The 27,703-nt window shown below is 38.8% G+C and overlaps 1 protein-coding gene across 1 annotated transcript in view; it reads right to left on the bottom strand.

The window, feature by feature from the left end:
* Positions 1-27,703, bottom strand: part of ZNF804B (zinc finger protein 804B) — a 558,066-nt gene that overhangs the window by 56,836 nt on the left and 473,527 nt on the right. The window contains exon 2 of the mRNA XM_027847826.1: positions 15,651-15,794. Within this exon, the coding sequence (XP_027703627.1) occupies positions 15,651-15,794 (144 nt within the window). The remainder of the gene's footprint in view (positions 1-15,650; positions 15,795-27,703) is intronic.

Genomic DNA, 27,703 nt, shown 5'->3' on the forward strand with positions numbered 1-27,703 from the left:
TCTTTCTCGAGCTCATTTTACAGATAAGAAAAGTGAAGCAAATAGGATTAAGGGAATTGTCCAGGGTCACACAGCTAGTGTCTGAGGTAAGGTTAGAAGTGAGGGAGATGAGTCTTCCTGACTCCAGGCCCTGCATTCTACCCACTATATCACCTAGATGCCCTTGAGAACAGAATGCTATTTTATAAACCTTCATTATAAGTACTGTTAAGCCATGCATAGCAACAACTTTTCAAACAGGATCACCTGGTCATTACTGGCATTTTTTCTTGGCACTATCACATGCTTTTAAAAATATTTTATTTTTAATTTATGGAACAAAACAAGCTTTTCTATAACATAATATAATAAAAAATAATATACTCTTTTTAAAAAGTTACATGTGCAAAATAACCCATGCTATTGGTCCAAGGCATGTTAAACATTATAGGATACTGATGCGTATGCTGCTTCAACCTTCCCAAATGGGGCAGGTTGTTTAGCTGTGTTGTGGGTGAGTGTTACGTATATATTTCCAACTAGATCAAAATAGTTTGATTAGACATGATCATTAATTCTCATTTTTTCAATGATTTCAAATACATTTAAAAAAAAACATACACATTAAGGCAATTAAAAAGAAGTACAAGAGAAGATGTTTCCGTATGAAGAAATTATACACAAAGGGCTGGTTAAAATGAAAAAAGTTTCTGATTTATCTCCCTTATGTTCAATAGTATGAAAGGCAGCCATAACACTTTCCACTGAATGAACTTGGCCCTGAGTTCTTTAGGTTTGGTTGACAAACACAGAAGGGTAGGTTTGCCTTATGGATTTAGGGTACAAAAAGTCAAGATATATTATGTATAAACTGCAACCGAATAGTGAAGGGAATATGGACCACAACTTCTTTACTTTTTCTTGACACACTGACCAATATGGAGCCTGTTCCCCCAGCCAGTCATTTTCAGAAAGACACATCCTCCCTCTACTTCCTTCCTTTGTCTTTTGACAGAGAATGGGATGCCAGCAGAAAGAGTCCCTATATTCACACTCTCCCTCCCCATTGTGGTTGTTTATACACTATTTATAACAATTAATTTATTTTTTTTTCTTTTCAGGGAGGAGAGAGGTCTGGAACTGTGCTTTAATCAACATGAGGAACTCCAGGTGTGGAAATCTCTCCACTAATACATATTGCAGGATCATAGATCTACTATTGGAAGAGACCTAACAATTTATCTAACTAACTCCTCATTTTATGAAAAAAGAAACCAATGGTCAGGGGCAGTAACAGATTTTCCCAAGGTGGCCACGTAGTAAGCTTTAAAGGTAGGTTTTGAACCCTGATACTTTGACTTGAGAGAAAATGAATATTCTTTCTATTGTACTCCATTTCCTCTCAGTAATCTGCAACACGTTTTAAAGAGTTGCCTAGGGGTTTTGAGGGACAGCTAGGTGACATAGCGAATAGAGCATTGGGCTCAGAATCAAGAAAACTCATCTTCATGAGTTCAAATCTAGCCTCAGATACTTAGTAGCTGTGTGACCCTGGGCAAGTCACTTAACCCTGTTTCCTCAGTTTCTTCATCTATCAAATGCACTGAAGAAGGAAATGGCAAACCACTCTAGTATCTTTGCCAAGACAACCCCAAATGGGGTCATGAAGCATAGGACACAACTGAAAAAATGACTAGCCAACAAGGGGCATTGAGAAGCTATGTAACTTGCTTGTAGCTAGTCTATGTCAGAAGCAGGGTCTGAGCTCAGGCTTTCCTCCTTGCTTGCTAATGTCTACACCAAGATTGGCCCTCTGTCCTGTGCCACACTGCCTGGCCCCACATCCATATTCACTTACAGGATGGGCCTGTTATTGTTGTTTTTTAATTGCCTGATGAACCTAGAAACTTTTTTTTTCTTTAGGCAATTGGGGTTAAGTGACCTGCCCAGGGTCACACAGCTAGTGTCATGTGTTTGGTCTGAGGCCAGATTTGAACTCAGGTCCTCCTGACTTCAGGGCCAGTGCTCTATCCACTGTGCCACCTAGCTGCCCCTTGAACCTGGAAACTTAAAGCACCCACTGGTAAATGTTAGTGTTTTGTAACTCCAATTTCTGTTGTAGCTATCAATTCAGCTTCATAGAGAATGTGTTTATTCTTGTGCTACCAGTCCCTACTTTATTATAAGTAATGAGATAAAATGCTTTAATTAGTTAACACAGGATTTTGTGGAAGAGCAGGTGTTTACATAAGGGGATTAATGATGAAGGGAATAATTACCAGACTTCCCTTTGCCATGCCAGCTGAAAATACAATCCTCACACTTTCCTCTGTTGATCCACAAAAGAAGATTAGGGAGGAAATGGTCCCAGATCCGGGATGCCATGGGATGCTGGCCAATTTAATTCTTCTGTACATTAATGTAAAGGGATTCTGTCAATAGTAGGCCTTCGCCTTAGGATGGCACTTCAGTGAGGGGTTCATTATCTCCTCCTCATCATCCAAAGTGCATGCTGGCCTTTGGGGCGGTGGGCTATATAGACCCACACAAATGGCCAGAGAATCCATGCACACGAGCTGTGTCCCTGCCAAACATCTGCTCCCTCCTGACCTTGAACTCTCAGAAACAGGCTTTTTTTTTCTTCAAAGCTCAATTCAATAATTAACTCCTAATGCCCCACTCCCCAATCATTAGTGTTCTTTCCCAATCTCCATTTTCCTCACACTATGCCTTTTTGTGGGGGTAGCTCGGTGGCTCAGTGGATAGAGCACCAGGCCTGGTATAAGGAAAACTTTCCGCCCTGACTTCGAATTTGGCTTCAGACACTAGCTGTGTGATCCTGGGTAAGTCACTTAACCCTGTTTGCCTCAATTCCTTTTCTGTAAAATGAATACAGTGAGAGAAAGAAAGAGAAAGGGCAGAGAGAGAGGGAATAAGCAAGTAAATAATAATTTTTTAAAAACTGAGCTGGAGAAGAAAATGGCAAACCACTCCAGTATCTCTGCCAAGAAAACCCCCAGTGTGGTCATGAAGAGTCAGACAGGACTGAACAACAGCAATTAACAAAAGGCTTTTTGTGTATATATCATATTCTCTGGGTAGAATATAAACTCTTTGAGGGCAGGCAACTATTATATTTTCATTATCCCTAGGGCCTCATATAATGCATTACAATTGCATCTTCTTTTTTTAGGACTACATTTGTTAACATAACAAATATAGATATATATTTTGCATGATTGCACATGTAAAAGCTATATCAAATTACTTGCCATCTTGGAGAACTCAAAATTTAAAAAAAAAAGAATATTACAAAGTGGTTTACATGCAATTGGGAGAAAAATAAAATATTATTAGAAAAAAAAAAAGACCAGATCTGTAATTTCAGTGGAATAGGCACCTCTCAGTTAGGAAATTCCCTCTACCACTCTAGGTCAGTACCATCTCCATAACAGGTAGTATTAGAGCATTTTCTGGGGGCACTGAGAGTTTAATCAACTTATCAGAGTCACAAAGCTATTGTCTTAGAGACAGGAACTCATCCATTGTTCGTCCTGACTCTGAGGCCAGCTCTCTGTCCTCTATATCAGGATGCCTTACACATATAATCAATATAATATAATATCACAAAATATATATCATAATGAAATATATAAATTATTTTTCCTATAAATGTCTAAATATAAATTATATATTCATATATAAATATATTCATGTATAATAATAATAATAATGATGATAAGATGATGATGAATAAGTGTTTGTTGGCTTGAGATGAATCAAAGTCCCTTCCCGGTCTAAACCCTAGGACACAATAATATCTGAGACAGGGTCAAGGCAAGAGGGAAACAGGGTCTGAAACAGGTATTAGCTGGTCTACTCTATAGAGGTTCTTTATTTGCCTCTGCACCTATGCTCAGAGCAGAGGTTAAGCTGGTGAATTTCTACATCATGAGTATGTCATGAGACCCTGCTGAGCAGAGCAGAAAGTCAAGTTGCAGAAAAACTAACAGAAAATATTCTTCTTTTGACAGAACCATCTGATTCAGGCTCTATTTTAAATGCTCCAATCTGATTCTACATTCCTGTAATTCCTTGCATAATGAAATGGTAAGAATTGTCTTACAATCATTTGGCCATCATTAACAACTATGAAATTAAGTGTCCCCTGGGTTTTTCCAATTTAAAGGGGGTTAAATTGCTCATTTGCATGTTAATTAGCATTCACTTTAAAGAATAGCAAGTGTAAGTCTTTTGCAACTAACATTTAATGACAAATTTAGCTTATCTAGCCATTAAATTTAAAGGAATCTCTGCATTATCTCCTAGAGATTTCTTAAGTAATAATGATTAAAGGAATCTCATTATTCTAAACAACATGCAATTTCCAAAGATGAATACTGTTAATTTGTCTTCTTTGCTTACCAGGATCAGAAAGCAGGAATGCATTCATAGGGCACCTGGTATAGCAGATTTTAATGAAGCCCATTGGACTTCATAGACTTGTGGCATTAAAATAAAGAATCGTTCAGGTTGACATTTAAAATTGGAATTTGTTGCCTTAAGACATAAGCCTGTGTTCAATGGCATTTGATAATTCAGTTTCTGCTGCTGAAACATGGCTATATTACATACAATTATTTCGTGGGAAAGAAAAGAAAATCACCAGGTAACACCATCAAATTAATAAGCTCCATGGCCAAACATTCAGAAAATTAGTGCCTTACATTAGAAAATAATCAAACATTTTGTCAACCTGGGAAGATGTGAGGGACTGTCTGATGTTGACTACTGCCAAGTAAAAGTTGTGGCAAGATGGGGTAGGAACAAGATATTAGGAAGTGACCGGAGCTCACGCTCCTGAGGCAGGGGCTGTGCTAGGCGGAGTTGTGGTGAACTGGGATGGGAACTGGATACGGAGAAGTAACCGGAGCTCACACTCCCGAGGCAGTGGGCAGTGCTATGTGGAGCTGTGATAAGCTGGAGAAGGAACAGGATGCAAGGAAGTAGCCGGAGCACGTGCTCCTGAGGCAGGGGGCAGTGCCACGTGGGAGTGGGACGGCAGAGAACGAGTTCCTTTATCTAGTCCTCTTCCCTAGGTGCAACGTTAACCCCAGACACCTCCTTCCTGTGTCCTTCCTGACTTCCTGGGTCATGTACTTTCCCTTTGTGTAGCACTGACCCCAGACGCCTCCTCCCGGTATCTGGGCCTGACTTCCTGGGTCATGTACTTTCCCTTTGTCTATGCACTAACCCCAGACGCCTCCTTCCTGTATCCAGTCCTAGCCTCCTGCGTCACTTCCTCTCCCTTGGTGCGCTAAACCCAGGCATCCCCTTCCAGTATCTGATCCTACAATCAATGACTAGTAGGCGGGCTGAGGAGGAGGGGCTAAGTAGGTACTTAAGGAACAGTAGAGATTGGAGCTCTCTCTTTTGCTCCTGCTCTCTTGCTCTGGGCTTCCTGCTTGGCTTTGCTGTGATGGCCTCTGAATAAAGCTCGAGTGTTGGCACCTCCTGATCGGCTCGTCTCTGTGTGCTTATCCGGGTAGGCTCCGAAGACTGGTAAGTAGTATGACCCTGGCAGCCTGCTCCTTATAGGAGGAGAGTGCACAGCGCGGCCGGCACAGGAAGAGAAAAAGAATGGTAAAATTTCCATCATAAATGTTTTGGCAAGAATATATACTTTTCCTCTAACATAGTGATAGCTTGACTTTTCCTTAAGCAGAGATACAATCTAATTTCAAGACTACATTATTTTAAAATTGAATTTGCTATAATTTCATGGATAGTACTACAGTTGAGGATCACCCAATGGGTGAACAGAGAGACATATAAATGAGGGGTGTAAGCAGACAGCACTATATCACAAATAAAAGAATCACTCAGGAAAAGTGTTCTAAAAGAATGTCATCAAAGAAATGTATGATTGAAAAAGATGATGACCTAGTCATGTCGAGAGAGAGAGAGAGAGAGAGAGAGAGAGAGAGAGAGATAATGAATGCGCAGCCCTCCTATTTCATTGCTATCCTTTTGATGGAGGAGAATTTAAGGAAGGCCTTGAGCACATCCGATGGAACCCTGTGGAGACCATATGGGCCATCATGGAGAGTTGGACACAATGTTTAAGCATGGTTGTCTTGAAATTTGCATCATTGAAAGGAATACTCAGGCTAATGAAACCACACATCCACTGGAGTATTGGGCCAGGAAAAGGGAAGGGAATAAGCCTTTGTATATTGCCTACAATGTGCCAAGCATTATCCTAAGAACTTTTTTACAATTATCTGATTTGATCCTCACAACAACCCTGGGAGGTAGGTGTTATTATCCTTATTTTATAGATGAGGAAACTGAGGCGAACAGAGGTCAAGCAACTTGTCCAGAGACACAGAGCTAGTAAGTGTCTGAGGCCAGATTTTAACACAGATCTTCCTGATTCTAGGCCCAGTGCTCTAAATACTAGCTGTCTCAGAGCACTGGAGTATTTATTGTCGTGTGTGTATGTTTGGGATATTTAAGATGACTGAAAGGCTTTACCCTCAATTCTGGTCAAAAGAAGTCAGAAATTGTCCAGCATTGGAAAAACTTTCTCTTTGCAACTAGGGTAAATGTAATAATGGCAATACATAGGAAACCAGAAGACATCAATTACAGATTAACTCTTATCCTAGCTCACATTTGCATGTTACTTAAAGATTACAGAGTGTTTTCCTTACACCTCTGTGAGATGATGATGATAGTGATGGAAACTTTGAGGTATTACCCCCCCCATTTACATATGAAGAAACTGAGACTTACAGTGCTTAAGTGACTTGTCCATAGCCCAGCAGCTATTAAGTGTTTAAACCAAAATTCAGACCAGGTCTCCTGACTCCAAACCCTATGTTCTATTCACTAAGGCAATGAATGACCTTTGTCAATGTTTTATATAGTTTCTTTCTATGCTGTGCTTATATGAATATAGCTATTTGGTTTATACTTGTAAAATATACAGGAGTATGAGACAACCAATCATTCATATAGATGCTTCAGCGATAAGAAAAATTTTAAAGAATAAAAGTTCAACTTGGTATCAGGAAAAACTTCCTAATAATGGGTGTTATACAAGAGTAGGATTTGGCCAGGTAGATGGCACAGTAGATAGAGTGCCAGGCCTGGAGTAAAGAAGACCTGAGTTCAAATCTGGCTTCAGAAACCTAATTACTGTGTTACTCTGGGCACAGAGGCTCTGTTTGCCTCAGCTTCCTCATCTGTAAAATGAGCTGGAGAAGGAGATGGCAAACCTCTAGTATCTTTGCAAAGAAAATCCTAAATGGAGCTCAGACACAACTGAACAAAAACAAAGAGTAGGATGTGCCACCTTGGGAAGTCAGTCAGTCAATCAACAAGGGTTTATTAGGTGCCTACTATGGGGTAGGTGGTGGCTTTGTTCTCACAGGAGGTCTTCAAGCAAAGACTGGTCGAGTAGATCATGAAGAAGACTCTTGTTCATCCAGAGATTGAACAACATAGATCTAGAAAGTAGCTAGATGGCTCAGTGGATAGAGTGCCAGGCCTAGGGTCAGGAATACCTGAACTCAAACCTGGCCTCAGACACTTACTTGCTGTGTGACCCTGAGCAAGTCATTTAACCTATGTTTGCTTTAGTTTTCTCAGTCACAGAAAGGGAATAATAATAACAGCATCTCCCTCCCAAGGCTGTTGTGAGAATCAAATGAAACAATATTTGTAAAGTGCATTGTAACTGGCATATAGTAGGTGCTATGTAAATGCTAGCTATTATCATTATTATTAAGTTGCTTTCAATTTTTGAGATTGTCTGATCAACTATATATTATAATATGATACTTAATATATGTATACATAAATGCATATGTAACATATATTTGTTAATATATAACACATAACATTGCAAAAAGTATCCGCGTTACACTTCGTAAAAGCTCTGTATGGAAAAAAGACATCTAAACCCCAGCTCGTATTCCACTTATGTCAACTATTATATGAATAAAGCAAAGGTTCGTCCTATTATGGAATGTGGAAAGTGCCTTGAAGCTGATTGTAATAGGATTGTAATACACACAGAGAGATAAGTGACTGTTGGCATTTGCATATATGTGTGTGATAATTACTCTACAGTGAGCTAATGTCTAATCATTGCTCGAATGTTCGGTGTCAAAAACACAGGAAAATCCCCCTTGAAATGCAAACAGTTTAACATTTGATCAAACCAGTGATTCCAAAGACAATCAGAAAATCAATTGGGATACTCCGACGTGAATGTTTTCTCATATGTTTCTTCCCACTGAATGTTAGACAATTTGGAGGGTGGGGGCATTAATACTGATCATTAGCCAATGATTCAGCATTAGCTGGAGCACAGGCTTCCAGCCTTCATTTTCAGAGATAACACTACCAAAGTTTACGTGCACAGGCTACTAAAATCAGAGCATCACCAACAGCGTTTTTCCTTCCTGTCCATTTATGAACACAGTTATTTGATTTACATCTGCAAGCTACACAGGGCTATGAAAAGACAAAAAAATTTATATGGTTCCCCTCAGCTACCACAAAAGTAGCATAGATGACAATAATTTTTACAGTGGCTATCACTGTGTCATTCAACAATGACAATCCATGTATGAGGGCTCAGAAGGGGTCTGTTGCTGAGAAGACTGCATACTCCATTTCCCAACCATACACTGTATACTCAAGTCTCTTTACAATATAAACCATTAGTCACTAGGGATCCAGGTGGGAGAGAGGATGAATTAACATAATTCTGCCCCACTACTAGAAGGATAACAAAAGTTTATGTCTTTCTGACAGCAGAACATCCTAATCTATACTCATATTTTCAAACTCTAATAAACCTTATTTGCCCTCTTTATGTGAGTGAATGGAGCAGAGTTGGTAACATAGAGACATTATACTCTCTGGATAAACAAGTTATAGAAAGTTATTCCTAGCTGAAACTTAAGTTTCATTGATAATACAGAGAATCTTTCCCATACAGGAAAATGGAATAAAGCTAAGATTAATAGGAAAGAAAAGATAAGGGCCTTGGAAGGAATCCTAATTTACATTTTTTTTAAAGAACAAATAGAAATATTCATTCCTCTCCCTCTTCCTCTCTCACTCTTTTTTGGAAATCTGGAATTGGCTGGGAGATCCCAGCCAAATGTTACCTCTCTGATTCTGCCTGATCCCTTGAAGATGACAAACAGTGACTCAGTATGTGAAGATGTACTGAATCAGTCTAGAAAGATTTGATCGTCTCACTATTATAGAGTCAGAAAGAGTATGAGTAGCAAAATGAGTTACAAAATGAGAAGGTCAAGGTAATAGGAGGAGAACCAGGAGAGTATGATGTCTTAGAAGTCAAGAGAGGATAGAGTAGGCAATAGTGCTATTTAAAAGAACTTTGTAGAATGGATTACCACCAATAAATGGATCGCTGGTGGTAGAATTTCAGGAATCAGTGAGTAGGATAGATTTTAGGTGTGCAAGAATCCCTAAAGGAACTTAGGATCTGAGGATCAGATATTCAGAACTAAAAGTAGCATTAGAGGTCAGTGGATTCAGCTCCTTCATTTTACGTATGAGGAAAATCAGGTCAAGAGAAGTTAAATGACTTTCTTGGAGTCACACAACTATCAAATATCTGAGATGAGATTAAAACCCATATCTTCCTGCCTCCAGATCCAATACTTTCTCCTATATACTGTCATAAAAATACTTAATTTTATAGTGGCAAAAGATGAAAATCCTCTCTAGAGAGGACTACTTACCCTTAAAAGATAATTTCTCCTTTCTCCCCTTTCTGGCACTGAACAATTATCTTGGTAAAGTTAATTTACCTCAGGAATGAATCCTTAACAGAAGGGAATGTACTTTATTTCTTTATTTCCTTTTCCTCATCAAAGAATCATAATAAAATAAAAGTACTTTATTTCCTTTTCCTCATCAAAGAATCAAATGTAAACTAAGGATTTTTTTTTTAAATTTAACATTGTCTTCTCAGATAAGATCAATTGATGAGAAGAAAAAAAAAAGATGACATAGCCTGACTCAGCAATGGCAATTTAAGTAAAGTTTGTCATCAAGATAAAGCTACTAATAGAAATGGACAAAACAAAGGAAAGCCCATTATTTGCTTTAAAGCAATTCTGTCAAGTACATTTCAGAGGACCAAAAGCTTATCTTCTTGAAGTCCAGTGGGATGACACTAGCATAGGGAAAGACAGAGTAAAGAAATTTAAAAACTTAAGCAAGAAATTAGCTCCTGCCACTGACCTCTGCCCCCCGCCAAGAGTATCATACAGTAAGAAATACATGGGGAGCAGAGGGAGGGCAAAGTAGGTGGATCTATAGTAAGTTAAGAGAAAATGATTCTGAGTTCAGAAAAGCCAGTAGAGATATATCTACTACAAAATGAAGACCACAAGTCAAAAACAGAACCTAAAATGTGATCATTTACAGTGGAAGCAAAAGGTGGCTGCAGGGAGGATTATGACCACAAGATAACTGATAAACTTCATTTGGGAATAGATGATCAAACTAGAAACACTGTTAATACTAGACTGATTTTTTTTTCTTTATTCTCAGAAGTAAGGCTGTAAGATTGAACTATGCCCATGTTGCTTTCTGTCTGGAATTCCTTCCCAAATCTTCACCTGTCCACGTCTTACTCATCAAGCCCAATTTCCAACTTTTCCATGAAGCCATCCCATGTTGCCTCAGTCATCTTTCTCTAAACAAAGATTCATCATTAACTGTCTTACTGACTTGGCAGCAAAATATACATGGTCTTGGTATATTGCTGTCTTGCTATTCAGTTCTTAAATTTGTTCTAAACTCTTCAACCAAAACTAGAACATTGCTTGTTGAAGACACCAGAGAAAGGATCGTAGGTCAGCTACAGGTTAAATGGTCTCTGGGGTCCCTTTGAATCTGAGACTTTGTGGTTGGGTATTAACATATTTACTGTTGCCTTATCCACTTTTATCACCAGAGTATAACACTGAAGGACTTATGCAAAGTCCATGGGTTATAATATTTGGGATCTGTTCATTCCATTGCTATAAACTTATTACACTAATCAGTACCTTATATAGATTGTCATGGGAATTTTCCAGATCCTTATGCCTTATAGGTATTCAAAAAATGTAAGTGTTAAACACGAGGATCATAGATGCAGAGTACAAAATTAACTAATTTTAAACAATGGTAGGAGAGGCACTGTGGGTATATTGTAAAGACTGATATGCTATTCAACTCAGGCATCATGGAACTGTAACAAAACAAAAGTCAATATGGTATTAGAAAACTGGGACATGGGTTAAAACAATGTTGAAAGGAATAGCGAAAGAAAAAAAATCATAGGCAAAGATTTTGTTTCTTTTTTAACATCTTCAGGGTGTGAGAAAAAAGAATATATCCAAAATGCTTTATAAATAGGTCAACAGGATCACTAACTAATATTAGACAATGTTTTCCAGGGAAAAATTAAAATAATAAATGCTTAATTATATGACAGATATTAGGGAGGGAATTGGACTACTAAAAGAAGAAATCTAATAAAATACAAAGATAGTTCTAAGAAATTTTATATTCATCTTATATTCCCAGAAAAATGTAGGTGAATTTTTTTCTTTAAAAAGAAACTGAACCAGTTGTCTATGTAAAAGAAGAAATAGTTCAAAGCATGAGCAAATATAATAGATCTTATTATAATTTCTACAACTAGATTTGGCAGTTTCTTACAGTTTCACCTTTGTGTCAGATATAGACAAAGGAATCAGAAGGAAAAAACCAAAATGAACAAATCCAAATTGATAGGGAATAGAGGCATGTTTATGAACTCTGGGCCAAATGCCAGCAGTACATTCTTTGTTCCATTGTTTTCAAATGATAGTATTCAATCCTGGTTTAAATCTAGTCTATGATGGAAGATATGTTGATAACTAATACTGTGATTCATTCATTTATTCATCAGTAACCATGTATTAGATGTCCATTGTATGCAAGGCAGTATGCTAAGAAAAACAAAAGCTTCACAACTTCTTCGATCTTTCCAGACTATCTTATTTATCTTATTTATCTGTGTGGTTTTTTTTTTTTTAATCTTTTTCAGTCATGTCCAACTCTTTGTGACCCCAATTATGGTTTTCTTGGCAAAAATGCTGGAGTGGTTTGACATTTCTTTCTCCAGCTCTTTTTATAGGTGAGGAACTGAGGCAAACAGGGTTAAGTGACTTAACCAGGGTCACTACTACTAGGTGTCACCAGCTACTAAGTGTCTGAGGCCAGATTTGAACCCAGGAAGATGTCTTCCTGACTCCAGGCATGTCACTCTATCTATCACGCCTCCTAGAAAAAGCCCTGAATTTGCAACCGTGACACCTGCATTAGAATCCTAGCTGTGATACTTAGAAGCTCTGTAACACTGAGCAAATCATTTCATCTCTTGAAGTCCCCATTTTCATATTTTAAAAATGGTGCCTCTAATATTTCCTCCATCTACCTCAATCTAAGTCTTAAAACCCATTATCAAAATAAGTTATTACTGTTATTGTAATCTGTCATTTCATTACTGTTCCAGGCTGCTGTTTCAGAGAACATTTTGGTTGGGTCAGATATTAAGCAACTGGCTTTAAAATCAACAAATGTAGTTCAACTGGTTACCTGTAGTAAATAGGAAAAACAAAGAAATTTACATCTTTCTCTTTTCTTCCTTTCTTCTTTCCTTCCTTCTTTCCATTTGCATTTCTAGTACTTAGACATTATTCTCAATATTGCTTTAGAGCATTCCAGTAATGGGATGGGTTAGGTCAGGGATGGGGAACCTCTGGCCTTGAGGGCACATGTGGCTTGCTAGGTCCTCAAGTACGGCCCTTTGACTGCATCCAAATTTCACAGAACAAATTCCCAATTGGGAGTCAGTCAAAAGGCCACACTTGAGGACATAGAGGGCTACATGTGGCCTCGAGGCTGCAAGTTCCCCACCCCTAGTTAGGGTCTCAAGAGGTAAGATGTTCATTGCTAGAAGTATTCAAGCAGAAGTTAGATGATGTACAGGAAATCGCTGCAGCAGGTGAGAGTTTAGCTTCTATAACCACAAGGATCATATTTAGTGTCAAGATTCCATTGACTGGTTTTTACCCAATTAGCACAAATCATAATTCAATCCATGTTATCAGCTGGTTCACATTTGAAAGCCAATAAAACTCAATAAATTTGAAAGTACAGGAGTCAAATTAAAGGGGATATTTTTTACCTTGCTTAGTATAGCACCTTGAACATAATAGCCAATCAATAAATATTTGTTAAATGAATAAAAACAAGAATCATAATACTAGGTAAAGATACTTCCTTCATAAAACCCAATCCTAGAATTAGATATAGAACCTTTCATGCTCTTATACCTTCTTGGGTGAAGCTCTCTACCTCTACACTCTAAAAGGCAATAGCAGAATTACAGAATATGGCAGGCTTCATCACTTCTGATTTATTAGGATTCTGTGCTTCACATGCCATTGAACCTGAGTTTCAGATGTGGAGCCAGGAGACAGATTAAAGAGAGAACCATCATCTGACACCTGGTATTATTAGGCATTCATTTTCACCATGTTCTGTTCATCCATTGCTAATGTGTTAAGTGGAAATTCAAGGCAAGATAGTCTGGCCTGTTAGGACTACCTCTTTTTATCCACCTGTCTGATTCAACTGGACATCAACCCAGAGAGACAGAACCATGTATGGCCATGTCTCAAACCAGAGTAAATCATAATAATAACAGAAATCATGAACTGAATCCAACCCACCCAGTTCATCCCTTTTAATGGGACTGAATTCCTTCTACAGGTCATCAGTCATTGCCCCCCAGATTAAGTACATTGAAACAAGACCTCTTTTGTGCTAGATCCTTCCAAGTAGACCAGAAAGGGCAGTGCAGGATCACATGTTTTAAGAATGGACCCCTTTGAACTCAGAGAGACCTGACACTGAAATGAACTAATTGAGGGGAAAAACCCATCCTTTTGTGAGGCAAATGGAGATTATAGGGATTAGCTTCATATGTGGAGAAGCAGAAAGTGAATGGCTTTTGTATTATGACAGACAGTTTTATATACTAATTGAACAGGAGCTGAAGCAGTTGGTTTTTTTTCTAAATTGAGATGAACCAGGTTTCGTATGGGACAGAGAGGGACTTTTGCCACTCTTGAGCATAGTGATATAAGTGCCATCTTTAAAATTGTGTGAGGTAGGTAGCATAATTATTATTTTCTCAAATACACCTCTCCCTTCTCTCCTCTGACACTGCCACACCTCTAGTACAGACCCTCATCACCTCATGCATCAATTACTATAGGAGCTTGATGGTGGGCCTGCCTGCCTCAAGTCTCTCCTCACTCTAATCCTCCCTCCATTCACCCACTAAAATGATTTCCCTAAAACATAGGCTTGATCATATCACCCCCTACTCAATAAACTCCAGTGGTGACCTACTGCCTCCAGGAGCAAATACAAAATGTTCTGTTTGGCATTCAAAGCATTAACCTAGCCCCTCCTACCTTTTCAGTCTTCCCAAGCCTTCCCCTTCTTCTCCCACCCATCTACACAAATACATACTCTTCAATCCAATGACCCTGGCCTCCTGGCTGTTCCATGAATAAAACCCTTCATCTCTCCCCTCTGGGCATTCTCAGCTATTCCCCACCCTTTGAACATTCTCTCTCCTCCATTCCAACTACTGACCTTCCTGGCTTCCTTAAAGTCCCAACTAAAATCCCACCTCCTACAGGAAGCTTTCTCTAACACCTCTTACTGTCTTTCAATTATTTCCTACTTATCCTGTTTATACCTTGCTTTGTATACCTTTGTTTGTATGTTATCTCCCCCATTAGATTGTAAACCCCTTGAGGGCAGGGACTGTCTTTTGACTATTTTTGTATCCTCAGTGCAGGCACAGTGCCTAGCACATAGTAGGCACTTAATAAGTGTTTATTGAATTGAATTGAAGTGGCAAAACTGGGTTACAAATTCGTATTAAGCACAAGGGTTCCAAGAATTTTACTTCAAAGTTTTTTTTTTAAATAAGTTTTATTATAATTATGAAGAAGATACATAGAAATCATTTTTTTGGAAGTTATAATTTCATTTTAAACTGTTGGAACCTTCAGTAATTGATATAAAATTTGATTTTTCTTGAGATATATGTGGCTATGAACCCAGGTTATAAAGTTTCACAAAGTTCAAAGAGGACTAAGGTATCATCCTATCTCCCTTAAGGTTCTAAATTTCTTTAGTAGGGTCTATTGAGGCCTTATGCAAATCACACCTCATAGCAAAAGGACCCTCTTATCTGAAAACATACATAAGCCAACATGCCATGTGATTAGAAAAATCAAATACAACAAAGATATGAAGTGTTTTCTTCACCGATTTTCACATAAAGAAAAAGTTAGCCAGCTTTGATGGTGGCCTGAACTGGTTAGTAAAAATGGCCGTCATGGGGCAGCTAGGTGGTACAGTGGATAGAGCACTGGCCCTGGAGTCAGGAGGACCTGAGTTCAAATCCAGCCTCAGATACTTGACACTTACTAGCTTGACCCCATTGCCTAGCCAAAAAAAAAAAAAAATGGCAGTTAGGCTCCATTTCAACTTACCTGCTTGTGGGCATGGTCGTAAGAATTGATATGATTATCAAACTCCTGATGTTTGTGGTATTGTTTGTCACACAACTCACAGTAAAAGTTTGCCTTGACATCTTCCAGAGCCTTGGCTGTGGCCTTCTCCTTTTCAGCATCATCCTGAAAAGACAGAAGTTCTGGTTAGGGTTCTCATTAAATAGCTTTACACAACCCTGATCTCAGATGAATAAACTAAGCAGTTAACTTGACTGTAATAAGAATTTGTACGATGGTGAGAATCGGTGGACAGTCGAGATCACCCTCTGGGGTTCACTCTTGTGGAAACCTATGAGAGTGGAGAAATGGATCAGACCAGCATCACCACCTTAATCAACTGTATCTCACGCTGCTTTGTAAGGCTGATTGTATGTGCCCCTTTCTCTCCTCTGGCACTGCCTCCCCCCTCATGCAGGGCCTCATCTCCTCACACATGGAATACTGCAATAGCCGATGGCTAAGTCTTCCTGCCTCCAGTCTCTATCTGTCTCTGTCCATCCTCCACTTAGCGATCAAATTGATATTCCTAAAGCACAGATCCGAACGTATTGCCTTCATATTCAACAAATTCCAGTGGCTCCCTATCACCTCCACAATCAAATATAAAATTCTTTCTTTGTTAAGCGTTGAAATTCCTCCACAACTTGGTCCCCTCCTGTCTTTCCAGTCTCCTTACACCTTACTTCCCTCTAATCCAGTGACACTGGCCTCCTTGCGGTTCCTCTGCCCAAATCCTCTATCTTCTGACTCCATGCATTTTTACAAGTTGTCCTCCAAGTCTGGATATCTCTCCCTTCTTATGTCTGCCTCCTGGCTTCCTTCAAAATTTAGCTAAAGTTCCACCTTCTGCAAGATGCCTTTCCTAATCTCTTTACATCTAAATGTCTTTCCTCTGAGATTATCACCATTTTATCCTTTGTTGTTGAGTTGTTTTTTTTGTTTGCTTGTTTGTTTTGGTTTGGTTTTTTTGGTCATGCCCAATTCTTCATGACCCCATTTGAAGTTTTCTTGGCAAAGATAGTGGGGTGGTTTGCCATTTCCTTCTCCAGCTCATTTTACAGATGAAAAAACTGAGGCAAATAGGGCTCAGTGACTCGCCCAGCTAGTAGCTGTCTGAGACCAGGTTGGAACATAGGAAAATGAGTTTCTCTAACTCCTGGCATCGCACTCTATGCACTATGACACCACTTAGCTGCCAGCTTTATTCTGTATATATCTTATTTGCACATAATTGTTAGAAGGTGGTCGTTTCTCCATTAGACTGTGAGTTTCTTGAGAGCAGAGATTAGGTGTTTGCCGTTGTATTCCCAACATTACACAGTATTTGGCATGCAAAAGCACTTAACAGTGCTTCTATACTTGCACTTCCACCACAAATTTTCTGTTCTAATCAGTCCGTTTCCATTTCTAACCCATCATCCTCACCCCGATCTTCTCCTTCTTACATATATTATTAACAGATTAATTCAGTATAGAAAACTCCAAGGTGAGGAACCTCCCTCTACCATGCAGATCAGCACCTTCTCTGCAACTTACAGAAACTGCTGCTTGGAGCAAGGAGAAGGGAATGACTCAACCAGCCTCACATAGCCAGCATTTGGTAGCAGTGACACTTGAACCTAGGCCTTCATAGCTTCAAAGCCAATTCTCAATACATTATACCACACAACCTTTATGTTTGCCTTTTTGGAGTATAGATGTTGATAGATCTGTCTATCTGTCTATCTATCTATCTATCTATCTATCTATCTATCTATCTATCTATCTATCTATCTATCTATCTATCCTATCTATCTATCTATCTCTATTAAGTATCTATTTTGTGCCAAAGAGTGTGCTCAGGGCTGGGGATAAAAAAAATAAGAGAAAACTGTCCCTGACATCCAAGAAGCCTATATTCTATTAGAAGAGACAAATATCTTTATGTATAGGATTATTAGAAATATATACAAGATACAGGGAATTTTTTTGTTTGTTTTTGATGTGTGTATGGTAGGGAGGATTAGGACAGACCTGATGTAAAACATGACACTAAGTATTCTAAGAAGCATCAGTGAAAAAAGGAAGTATATTCTGGGCGTACAAGATAGCCAGGGCAAGGGAATATCCGTCTTTCTACACATGACTGTCTCTCTCTCTCTATCTCGTCTATCCTTTTTCTGTCTAGCTCTCTATCGTCTATCTATTTAATACGTCTATGTATCTATCTACTCTATCTATCCATCTATCCATCCATTTATCTACCTTACTCTGGATCTATGATTTTATCAATGTGGAAAACTCTCAATGTCGAGACTCACTTCAGCAATGAATATTGACAATCCATCTAAAACTTAGATTCTTAGAAAATGATCTTAGCCTCTGAGAGGTCACTCTAAATAACCTGCCTATGATCACATGACCAATATGTTTTGAACTTGAACTTAAGTCTTCCTGACTCCAAGACTATCTGTCCCATGCAAATTAAAAGAATATCTCTTCTGTGGACAGACGCTCCTTCCAATATTTATTTTTTACAAGGGACAAGGTATCATGCTCCCACAATTTAAGATAACCTCTGGCATCTTACAACATCAGCAAAGAAGTTACATTATTTTAACAAGCTTGCAAAACCTTGAAAGGGCAAGCCAATGAGAAGGGCCCCAAAGTTCTAGAGGGCAGAACCAGTTTTAACTAGCCCTAAGTAGGACAAAAGCTTTTGGATGATGAGGAATGTGGGGGGCATGTCAAGGGTACATCAGATGGGTGGATGTGTAAGATTGTAACCTGGAGAGCAACGGACCAATCCAGGCCTGGAAGGGAGGAGTTGCGGCATTCTAACAGTATAAAACTTTTTCTCAATTCTGTAATCGGTGCAATCTCTTCCAAGAGGTTTTGCCAGGTTCTCTCACAAGAACCATAAAAATAAACAATTCTTCACTCATTCTGAGCTTAGTTTCTTTTTTTTAACTAGAAGGCTTTATTTCTCTAAGGCCTTATTTCTAACATTTTGGATACACTATTCAATGGGATAAGAGTAGAGAGAGAAAGAGAGAACTTCACATGCCCTATTTCAAAGTAAAATGTAAACCTCTCACCTTCTCACTAGTAGAATGGAAGCTCTCTGAGGGTAGGGGTGACCACTGTTACACTGGAAATTCCTTTGGTCTGTGGGTTGGACGAGATGTTCCTTGTAATTCTCAAACATATGATTTTACTATTTTATTTTTGTCTCTGTCTCTCTAATACCTAGCACAGTGCCTTGAACGTCATATGGGTATAATGTTTTTTGAACGCATCAGTTGATTTGAAAAATAAAAAAGGAAGTGGTAAAGTAATGCTTTCCAAATGTAAGAGATTTTTACATGTATTCTTCTGATATTGTTAATAACCCACTGGTTGTTTTCAATTTAGTCTTTTCAATAATCCTCACTAATTGCTAGAGGAGACAAGTTTTAGTAGCTCATATTAATATAAGTAGAACATTTTTAAATGAAAAGAAAACCTCTTGTTAACCATTCTCAATGATTCGTAAAATGGTTGAAAAATGAATTATTCAATTACTTTGATAGTTTTCTTAATAAAATTAATTTTAAATAATTTGGTAGTAGTGGTTCTTTTTCATTATTGCAATTTTGTGTGAATTCTTTAGTCATTACATTTCACAATTACTGTTTGAGAGAGTAGGGTTAGGAAAAAATATGTTTTTCTATGCAAGGGATTTGGTATTTACCGAATCACAGATTTGGAAACAGAAGAAATCTTAGAAGATATCTAATATAACCCCATCATTTTATAGATGAAGAAATTGAGGCTCTAATTGACATTGTCAAAATCATACAAGATCACACTTAGTGGAGTCAGCATTTTAGTCTTCTGACTCACTCTCCCACAGAAACAAAAGAATCCTGTCAGAAATCCATGTTAATTATGGAGTAGACAGAATTAGAGGATCTTTGACTGAATTATTCACTTTTTCTTCAAAGTACCAAGTCACGTAGATAAAGACAGAATTTCTGCCAGCCTCTGATACTGGTAGTAGAAATATCAGGTCTCAGTTTGGGGTTGTGCCATCAACTTATTGAATGACCTTAGGGAAGTCCCTTTGCAATACTGTTTTTCAGTCTCCTCATTAATGAAACAGGACCAATGCTATCCAAACTATCTCTTCACTCACAGAAAAAGTAAGAGGAGTAATCACATTGTTCCAAACAATTATGAAACCTATAAAACTCCTGAGTTCCTTGGAGACTTTAGAGATACAAGGTAGAGGTATCATTTCCAGTGATACTGAATATGTGCTCAGATTATGAAACTGAAGTAGCTGAAAATCAATTTCTGTACTTCATATCTCTTTGATGGTAATACCAGCTCAGAGCTTTGAGGACTGAATTCATATTCCTTACATGAAAGCCCAAATTTGACCTTTTACTCTTATGTTCAAGGGACTACTTCGAGAATTGCAGCATAATCTAACTTGGTCTATTATCCTGGCTTCCCAATAAAATTGCTTGATCTTATACACACACACACAGAGAGAGAGAGAGAGAGAGAGAGAGAGAGAGAGAGAGAGATTTAGAACTAGAACCAATTCTCTCTTTTGCTACAGTTTACTCTGGGAAGGGACTAGCCCAAGGAGGCTAAGGAAATCCAGCTATGGAGATCAGTGCAGCAATGAAAAAGTGGGGGGGAAGAACCAAAGATTTTGGAAGAAACTAAGAGAGAAGCAACAGGAATTAGGAGGTTTTAAAGATCAAGGGGAAAAGCCAAAGTCAAAAGGTAGCTCACAAGAACATAAATTGGGAGAGAGGCTCATTTAGCTAGAAGGAAAAGGGTAGGGGAGGGAATAAAAACTCAGAAGCCAGAACAGAAGGAAAATGAACCAAAATTTCCTGATTGATTAGATAATTCTGAGGACCCTAGAGGAGTTATAAAAGAACAGCAGCAAGAACTCCAGAATAAGGAAGAGGAGGGAGGGAAGGAGGAAAGGAAGAAAGGAAGAAGGGAAGAAAGGAGAGAAGGAGAAAGAGAGAGAAAAAGACAGAAAGAAAGAAGGAGGAAGGGAGGGAGGAAGGAAAGGAGGAAAAGAGAAAGAAAGAAGGGAGGAAGGAAGGAAGGAATCAAGAGAAAGTACAAGGAATCAAATAAATTCGAACCTAGAGTTCTCAATCAATGAAGTATTGAAAAAATAATAATAAAGACCACAGAGTATAGAGCTTAGAATTTATGACAGACATTCTCACCAAAGATATGGAGGCTTTTAAAGTAGAAATAACATTTGGAACACAAAAATACAGAAATTGAAGAAACATTGATATAAAATAAGCAAAATGCAACAATGTTAAAAGGATCCAAGAAATATTTATGATTTTCATGTGTTTTGAAATTGAAATATTATGTTCATAGTTAAGCAATAATGCATTTCCAAGGAGATATGTCTAACTTGTTGAGGGGGAATGAAAAGAACTAGGTTTAAATCTACTACTAATCACCTGTGTGGCCTTAAGCAGCAGTATGCTGGAGTTGGGTCAGAAAACTCATTGTTAAATTTTCAGTGTAAGCATTTATACGATAGCAATTGGCAAGTACTACAAATGAGGGCTTGATTTATTGCTTTGTTGATTTCTTAGACATAAGAAAATGTTAATAATTCAGATTAAACTTTAAAATGCGTTGTTTGAACTTTTTTTTCCCCCAGAGAGCCACTTGTTAAACATTTACTAGCCCACCTTTGCTTTAAGGCCTCAATTTCACTGTCTCTCTTGATTGAAATGGGTTGACTTGATGATCTCTAAGGCCCTTCTACCTCTGATTGTGATGTGACAGAGCCCCAAGTTACCTTGACATAGCTGCCTACATCACCCAAGGTGGGACAAAGGTGAGCATTTGTTTAGATGGAGAGCCCTCCACTCACACCAGCAGAACCATAGAACTTTAGATCCAGAAAGGGCCTTAGAAAACATCTAACCAACCCCCTTATTTTATAGATAAGGAAGACCCGAATTTGCGATATTAAGGATCTTGCCCATTAGAATAGAGCTAGTAAGTGATAGGGTCAGGAACAGAACTCAGATCTCTTTTTTCCTAGTTTAGCATTCTTTCCCTCACCTCACATCCCCTGCTTTCCCTATGTTTTCCCTTTGAATTGAGAACACAGAACTGGAAACCACTCACTAATTGTCTAATTCACTCCAGGCATGCCTTTTTCCCTAGTGACCAGACTTTTAGCTTCCTGGGCTTGACAGGAATACTCACTCTGGTGTCCAGGCATTAACGATTCCCTAAACCTCAGGGAAAATCATGACACCTAAATTTAAACCTACATACAACCACATTGAATAGATGAAGATTTCTGTGGACAGCAAGATTTAGGGGCATCTCACTTTTCCTTCCGAGATTGAAAGAAAGCAGTTTCTGACTTTTTGGCAAGTTTCCAGGGCTTTGCTTTTATTCCCCCTTGCTCATGGACTGGCAATTAAATGCTTAGTATTTGCTTATGTAACTACATAAATCAGAGTAACTCTCTAATTAGTGGAGGTTGAACATAGGAGATTATTTTTGAGAAATATATATTGTGCTGAAACTGCGTCATCAGCATTCTCTCCCACCAACTTCATCTTCCTCAATATAAATTAATATGCAGATCCTCTACCAGGAAGACACTTTAGAAAAGGTGCAAGGCAGTTCCCAGGTGCACCCTAAGATAATCACAGAAGTAGCTATTGCCTGATTGATTAATTATGCTTGTCTTCCATGGGGGAAAGAAAAAAATAGAATTTCCTGCTTATTGATCAAATACAGATGCTGCATCACACAAGTTTACAAAGGTCAAGGATTGTTTCCCAGAGTTGTTCAACAGGCAGCGTAACACTGAATTGTACACAGGCAAATGAACCCCCATGTCCACAGCACTAGGACCAGCTCCTTTGAGCTGCAAAGAATACTGAAGATCTCTGTAGAGAGCTGCTAGGCTCGCTCCATTGGAGCTGGTCTCTGAGGGTTTGCAAGATACCCTTTTGTAGTGAAAGAGAAGGAAAAGCGCTTTGAGCTGGTTTACGATTTTCCCTCCTGATCAGGGTAGAGGCTTCACCTATCAGAGGAAGCTTCTGTACTCTCTTTCATTAGTAGCAAGGGAACAGGGAACATCCAAGGCCTGGGAAAATGTGTTCCATGATAAATAGAATACTCTTCTGCATCTCTCAGTGTACAGAGCCGGAATGTAGGCAGGCTAAAGGGCAGGTGTGAGCCATTAGGCAGTAGGATGGAATAAATGGAAGACTGTTAGGAAGAGAGCAATAAATAGGGAGGGACAACCAGAGCTTTGACCTATGGCAGACAATTTCAAGCCCACTGACACCATCCCACTAGGAACATTTCCTATCCTACCCACTCTACTTTCGTGGCAAGAGCTTCAGCAAGTGTCCCAGGATCCTTTTCCCTGCCCACCATGACATCTCGGCAGTCTCATCCCCAAAATAATTCCCACCTCTTCAGTGATACCCACAAACCCTTCCTCCCCCAATCAATCAACAAACACATATTAACTGACTACTGCGTACAAGGCACTGAGTGAGGAACTATCTGCAACTTTCCCTAGGCAAAGAAAATATTGGTTACAGAGCTGTTTGGCATCACCTTTCTTACTTCCTGTCTAGCCCACAGAAGCAAAGTGCCGTCCAAAGTCATGTACTCAATACCTTGGGCTGCTGAAGAGACCTCATCCTCTGTGCTTTGGCCTATCAGAAATCAAAGGTAAATGTCTGTGCAAGAAAGGGAGCTTATAGAATATGCTACTGTGTGGGAGTGAGAAATGTGAAACCAAAATGGGTTTTCCACCGGAAACCTGCAATACTGTCTCATTTATAAAGATGGCAATTACCACCCCATCAATTCAGCCTACAGATCCGTATAATGGTAATGAATATAGACATGTTACATTCATCTAAATTGAATACATTTAAATGAATACATCCATTGTGCATTAGATAGGACGTGCTTTAATTTAGCTGTTACTCCAGCTGTAACTGCTTATTGTGAAAATGCAATTAATAGTACCTGACATTTCATTTTCTAATATAAGGAAAATCAATGAAAAATGTCACGAAGCTAAGTTTTCAAGAAAGTTACCGATAACACCTACTCAATTAGAAGCCGTTTATTATATCTAACATTTGTAAGAGATATCTAATAGAGTAGGTAGCCATTAAGGGAAGCTGACCTAGACATTGTTCAATTTTTGCTTGAAAAAAGTGATTGCAAATATATCCTCCATTCATGCCTACATGGGTTTTCTCATATATTTCTACAGAGCCATGTCTCCAGTGTCAAACGTGTAAAGCACAAGTCTGTAGATCCCTATGGTGACGGATGAGTTAAAATAGTTAAAAGGCAATGATTTTGCTTTTAGAAAAGGGCAAGAGAGATAAAGGCCAAACAGGCCAGGTATTCCCTCTTTTTTCCTGAATGCTGGTTATCAGACCTGAGAATAAAAACACTGTATTTGGTCTGCTTGTCCTATAACAAGGGATGTTTAAAAAGTTATTGTGTTCACAAAGGCACCCCATTATTTCTAATTGGCTGTTCCAGGCTTCTATCAATTGAAATTATAATAGGTAATTTACTTTCAGACTTAGAGAAAACTAGCAATTGTAGAAGAAATGTGTTCTATGCAAGTGCTATGGTTCAGATCTTGAAATATTAACTTCATGCTGGGAAAATGGGTCCAAATCGGGTAAGCCTATTTAAATCGGGAGCTTTATTTGCTCAGAAAGGCATTCCTAGGGGCAAAAATAAGAACTATCAATTCCTTGATCTCCATTTCAAGGTCTTGACCCCATTTTGATGTTACCTAGTGAAAAACATGCATTACCTATCCTCTATCTATTAGCTACTCGCATTGCTAGTGGGTTCTTGAAAAGCTTGTTACTATATTATGGGGACTTCTCAGAAAGGAGACCTGCATGTCAGCCTTGAGGATTTACAAGTACTTCTTATGGGGAAAAAAAAAAAAGGTGGAGACTCATATCAGACCAACTGTCTTAATAATGGAAAGAAAGATAAGGCCAAGTCCCTACAAGGCTGCTGTTAAAGGAAGATAACTAAAATAACCCCATGAATGGCTGCTTCAAATCTGGAAGGGAAAGAGGTTTCTATAGCTGTGTCAACAATTTATATCAACACCCACAAAATCAATTCAATCTACCCATTAAGTAGGGAGTGTTTTTGTTTATCCTATTCCCCTACCCACCCATAGCTCAGCTGTGTATACTTAATATCCACTGCAAGACCATTAGGAGAGAATTTGCAGGGACATTAGAAAATAATCCTAGAGGGGCAGCTAGGTGGCGCAGTGGATAGAGCACCGGCCCTGAAGTCAGGAGGTCCTGAGTTCAAATCCGGTCTCAGACCAAAACACCTGACACTAACTAGCTGTGTGACCCTGGGCAAGTCACTTAACCCCAACTGCCTAAAAAAAAAAAAATAATAATAATCCTAGGGGAAATAGTAGACTCATACAAATCCAGAATGACCTAAGAGATCCTATAAGCCACTCCCCTGTCCCCATTCTACAGCTGAGAATATTGGGGTCAAGAGAGAATAAAATACAGATCTAATGTCACACAGTAGGTCTTTGGGAGTCAGCATCAAGTATGTTTCCAGATTTCTGCTGAGTGGTTTTGCTGTCACACTCTGTTATATAAATGAAAATTTTGGCCTTATCCTTAAACTTACAAAACCCAATTAAGTTTCACAACAACCATGTAATATAAGTTTTACAGGTATATTATCCCCAATTTGCAGATGAGGGAACTGAGCTTGTCATACAACTAGTAAGTTTCAAAGTCAGGATCTGAATTCACATCTCCCTGATTCAAGTTTTAGTACTTTTCTCACTATCCCATCAGAAGTCCACCTTACAGATGGTGATGGTCCATTAAACACTACTTACTCCTTTTTATGATGACTGTTCAACCATCTATTATTTGATCTACATTTCTGAACTTATTACCTAAGGATATTATGAAAGGTTTTGTCCAATGCCTTGCTGAAATCCATATAGGCATTCCTCTATTATCAATCTAATAATCTCATCTAAAAGAAAAAATAAAGTTAGTTTTTCAATTGATAAACATTTATTAAGTGCCTCCTATGTTCTAAGTGCTAAGTGCTAGAGTAGGTGTGGCCTGACCCAATTGTTACTTAATTAATCCTCTGTGTGTGTGTGTGTGTGTGTGTCTGTGTGTTGGTGTCTTCTCTCCCTCTTTCTTTTCTTTCTCTCTGTCTCCACCCCCCCCCATGCCCTCTCTGTAGCCCTCTCAGTGACTATTAAGATAAGTAGACTAGTCCAGGCTAAATTATCTCCAGTTCTTCCAGACAATCCTCATGCAATATAATCTTTTTGCTGTCCTCTGGACATGTTCCAATGGACATCCTAAAATAGCACCCACAATTGAACACAATGCTCCAAATATGATCAGTCTAGGACAGAGTTCCATGAAGCTATCACTTTCTTTGTTTTGTATACTATGCTTCTCTTCAAGCTATAACTAAGGAAGGACCACTGGAACCTTGGCATTGGAAGGAAAATTCCTCAAGGACAGGAGATTTGGGAGATATTAAGGGATAGCCACAAACCAATGTCATTGCTCTAAGATAGAATGTGATAGGTCTGGGCCTGGGGTGGGTGGGAGTTGAGGTGATCCTGTATCCCAGCCCAATGAGTGACAAGATGTTGAGATTAGAAGAAGCAGGAGCACATTATGAATGAAGAAAAAGCTCTCTGAGAGAGGCAGAAGTTGGCTGGCAGGATCCACGTGAGAAGTGCGAAGGGAGAAGGCCCAGTCCTGCCCACTTGCTCAACCAGCCCAATCCTATGGAGCCAAAATGGGCAGATCAAAGACAGACTCACAACCTTGATTGGAAAGAAGAGACAATCCAGGGGCCATTAGCAGTTGCTTAATGCATTCCCTTTTCCCACATAAGACTGTCCTGACACAAAGGAGCCTGGCACATAACCAACACTTAATAAATGTTTCTTGACTGATGGACAGACTGTGGCTGCAGACAGATGAGCCAGTCAGATGGGTCACAACAATGTTGAGAAAGGGAAATAATGTCTCTACTTCTGCTGGTGGGTCATGCCCTCCTGGGGACACAGAACCTATCTCTGAGCTACCTTCCTATTTAGAGATTACGTATCTTTAAAAGATATCCCTGTGTTGCCACTGATAGCTATTTTTTGCAGTCTGTCATTCTGATGCTTTTTTACCAATGTGAGGCACACTGTGCATTTTCCTGGGTTATTCTTCTTTTTATGGGTCTATTTCAAATTTGAGCTCCTCAAAAGTCCCCTATATGAACATGGTGCTATTTTCTTTAGATGACCTTGACTTTTCCCACTCAGTTGGCTTCTGGCCTCTGTTGTCATTCCCTGGCTTTCTTCCAGGCATAGCTCAAATGCCACGTTCTGCAGGGCCTTTTCTGGGGTCTACAATGCTGTGCTAACCCCTCTAAGGTTTTCTTCTACCTGCTATCTAGGTTTCTTACCTATACATATTTATCTGCATGTTGCTTCCTCCACTAAAATGTTAACTCCTTGAATGCAGACTGCTTGAGCTTTCTCTTTGTATCCCCTATGCTAAGCACACAGTAGATACTTAATAAATGCTTGTTAACTGAATGATTGATTCTCATTCTTCTATAACCATCTCCCAGTTTATATTTTTTTTGTTCGTAACATCGTGTCCATCAAAGTCTAAAAAATTTGAAGGATATTTTCTAATTCAACCACCATTTATTAAGCATTTACTCTAGGCAAGGCACTGTGCTAGGTCCCGGGGGTACAAAAGTTAACATGAAAAACAATCAGAGCCATCGGGAAGCTTATGCTCTATAATACAATTTATTATACATGTCCAAATCCTTCACCCTCCTTAGAGTCATCTGTTATAATTTTCTCATGAACACAAAGACTTTTCTTTGATCCTATTCTTGCCCTTGAGATGACTTAAAATATGTATTTTTCAAATTACGCCATCCGTCCAGGCATAAGC

This window comes from Vombatus ursinus, unplaced genomic scaffold, assembly GCF_900497805.2.
Source record: "Vombatus ursinus unplaced genomic scaffold, bare-nosed wombat genome assembly UNPS02005459.1, whole genome shotgun sequence".
NCBI classification, from domain to species: domain Eukaryota; kingdom Metazoa; phylum Chordata; class Mammalia; order Diprotodontia; family Vombatidae; genus Vombatus; species Vombatus ursinus.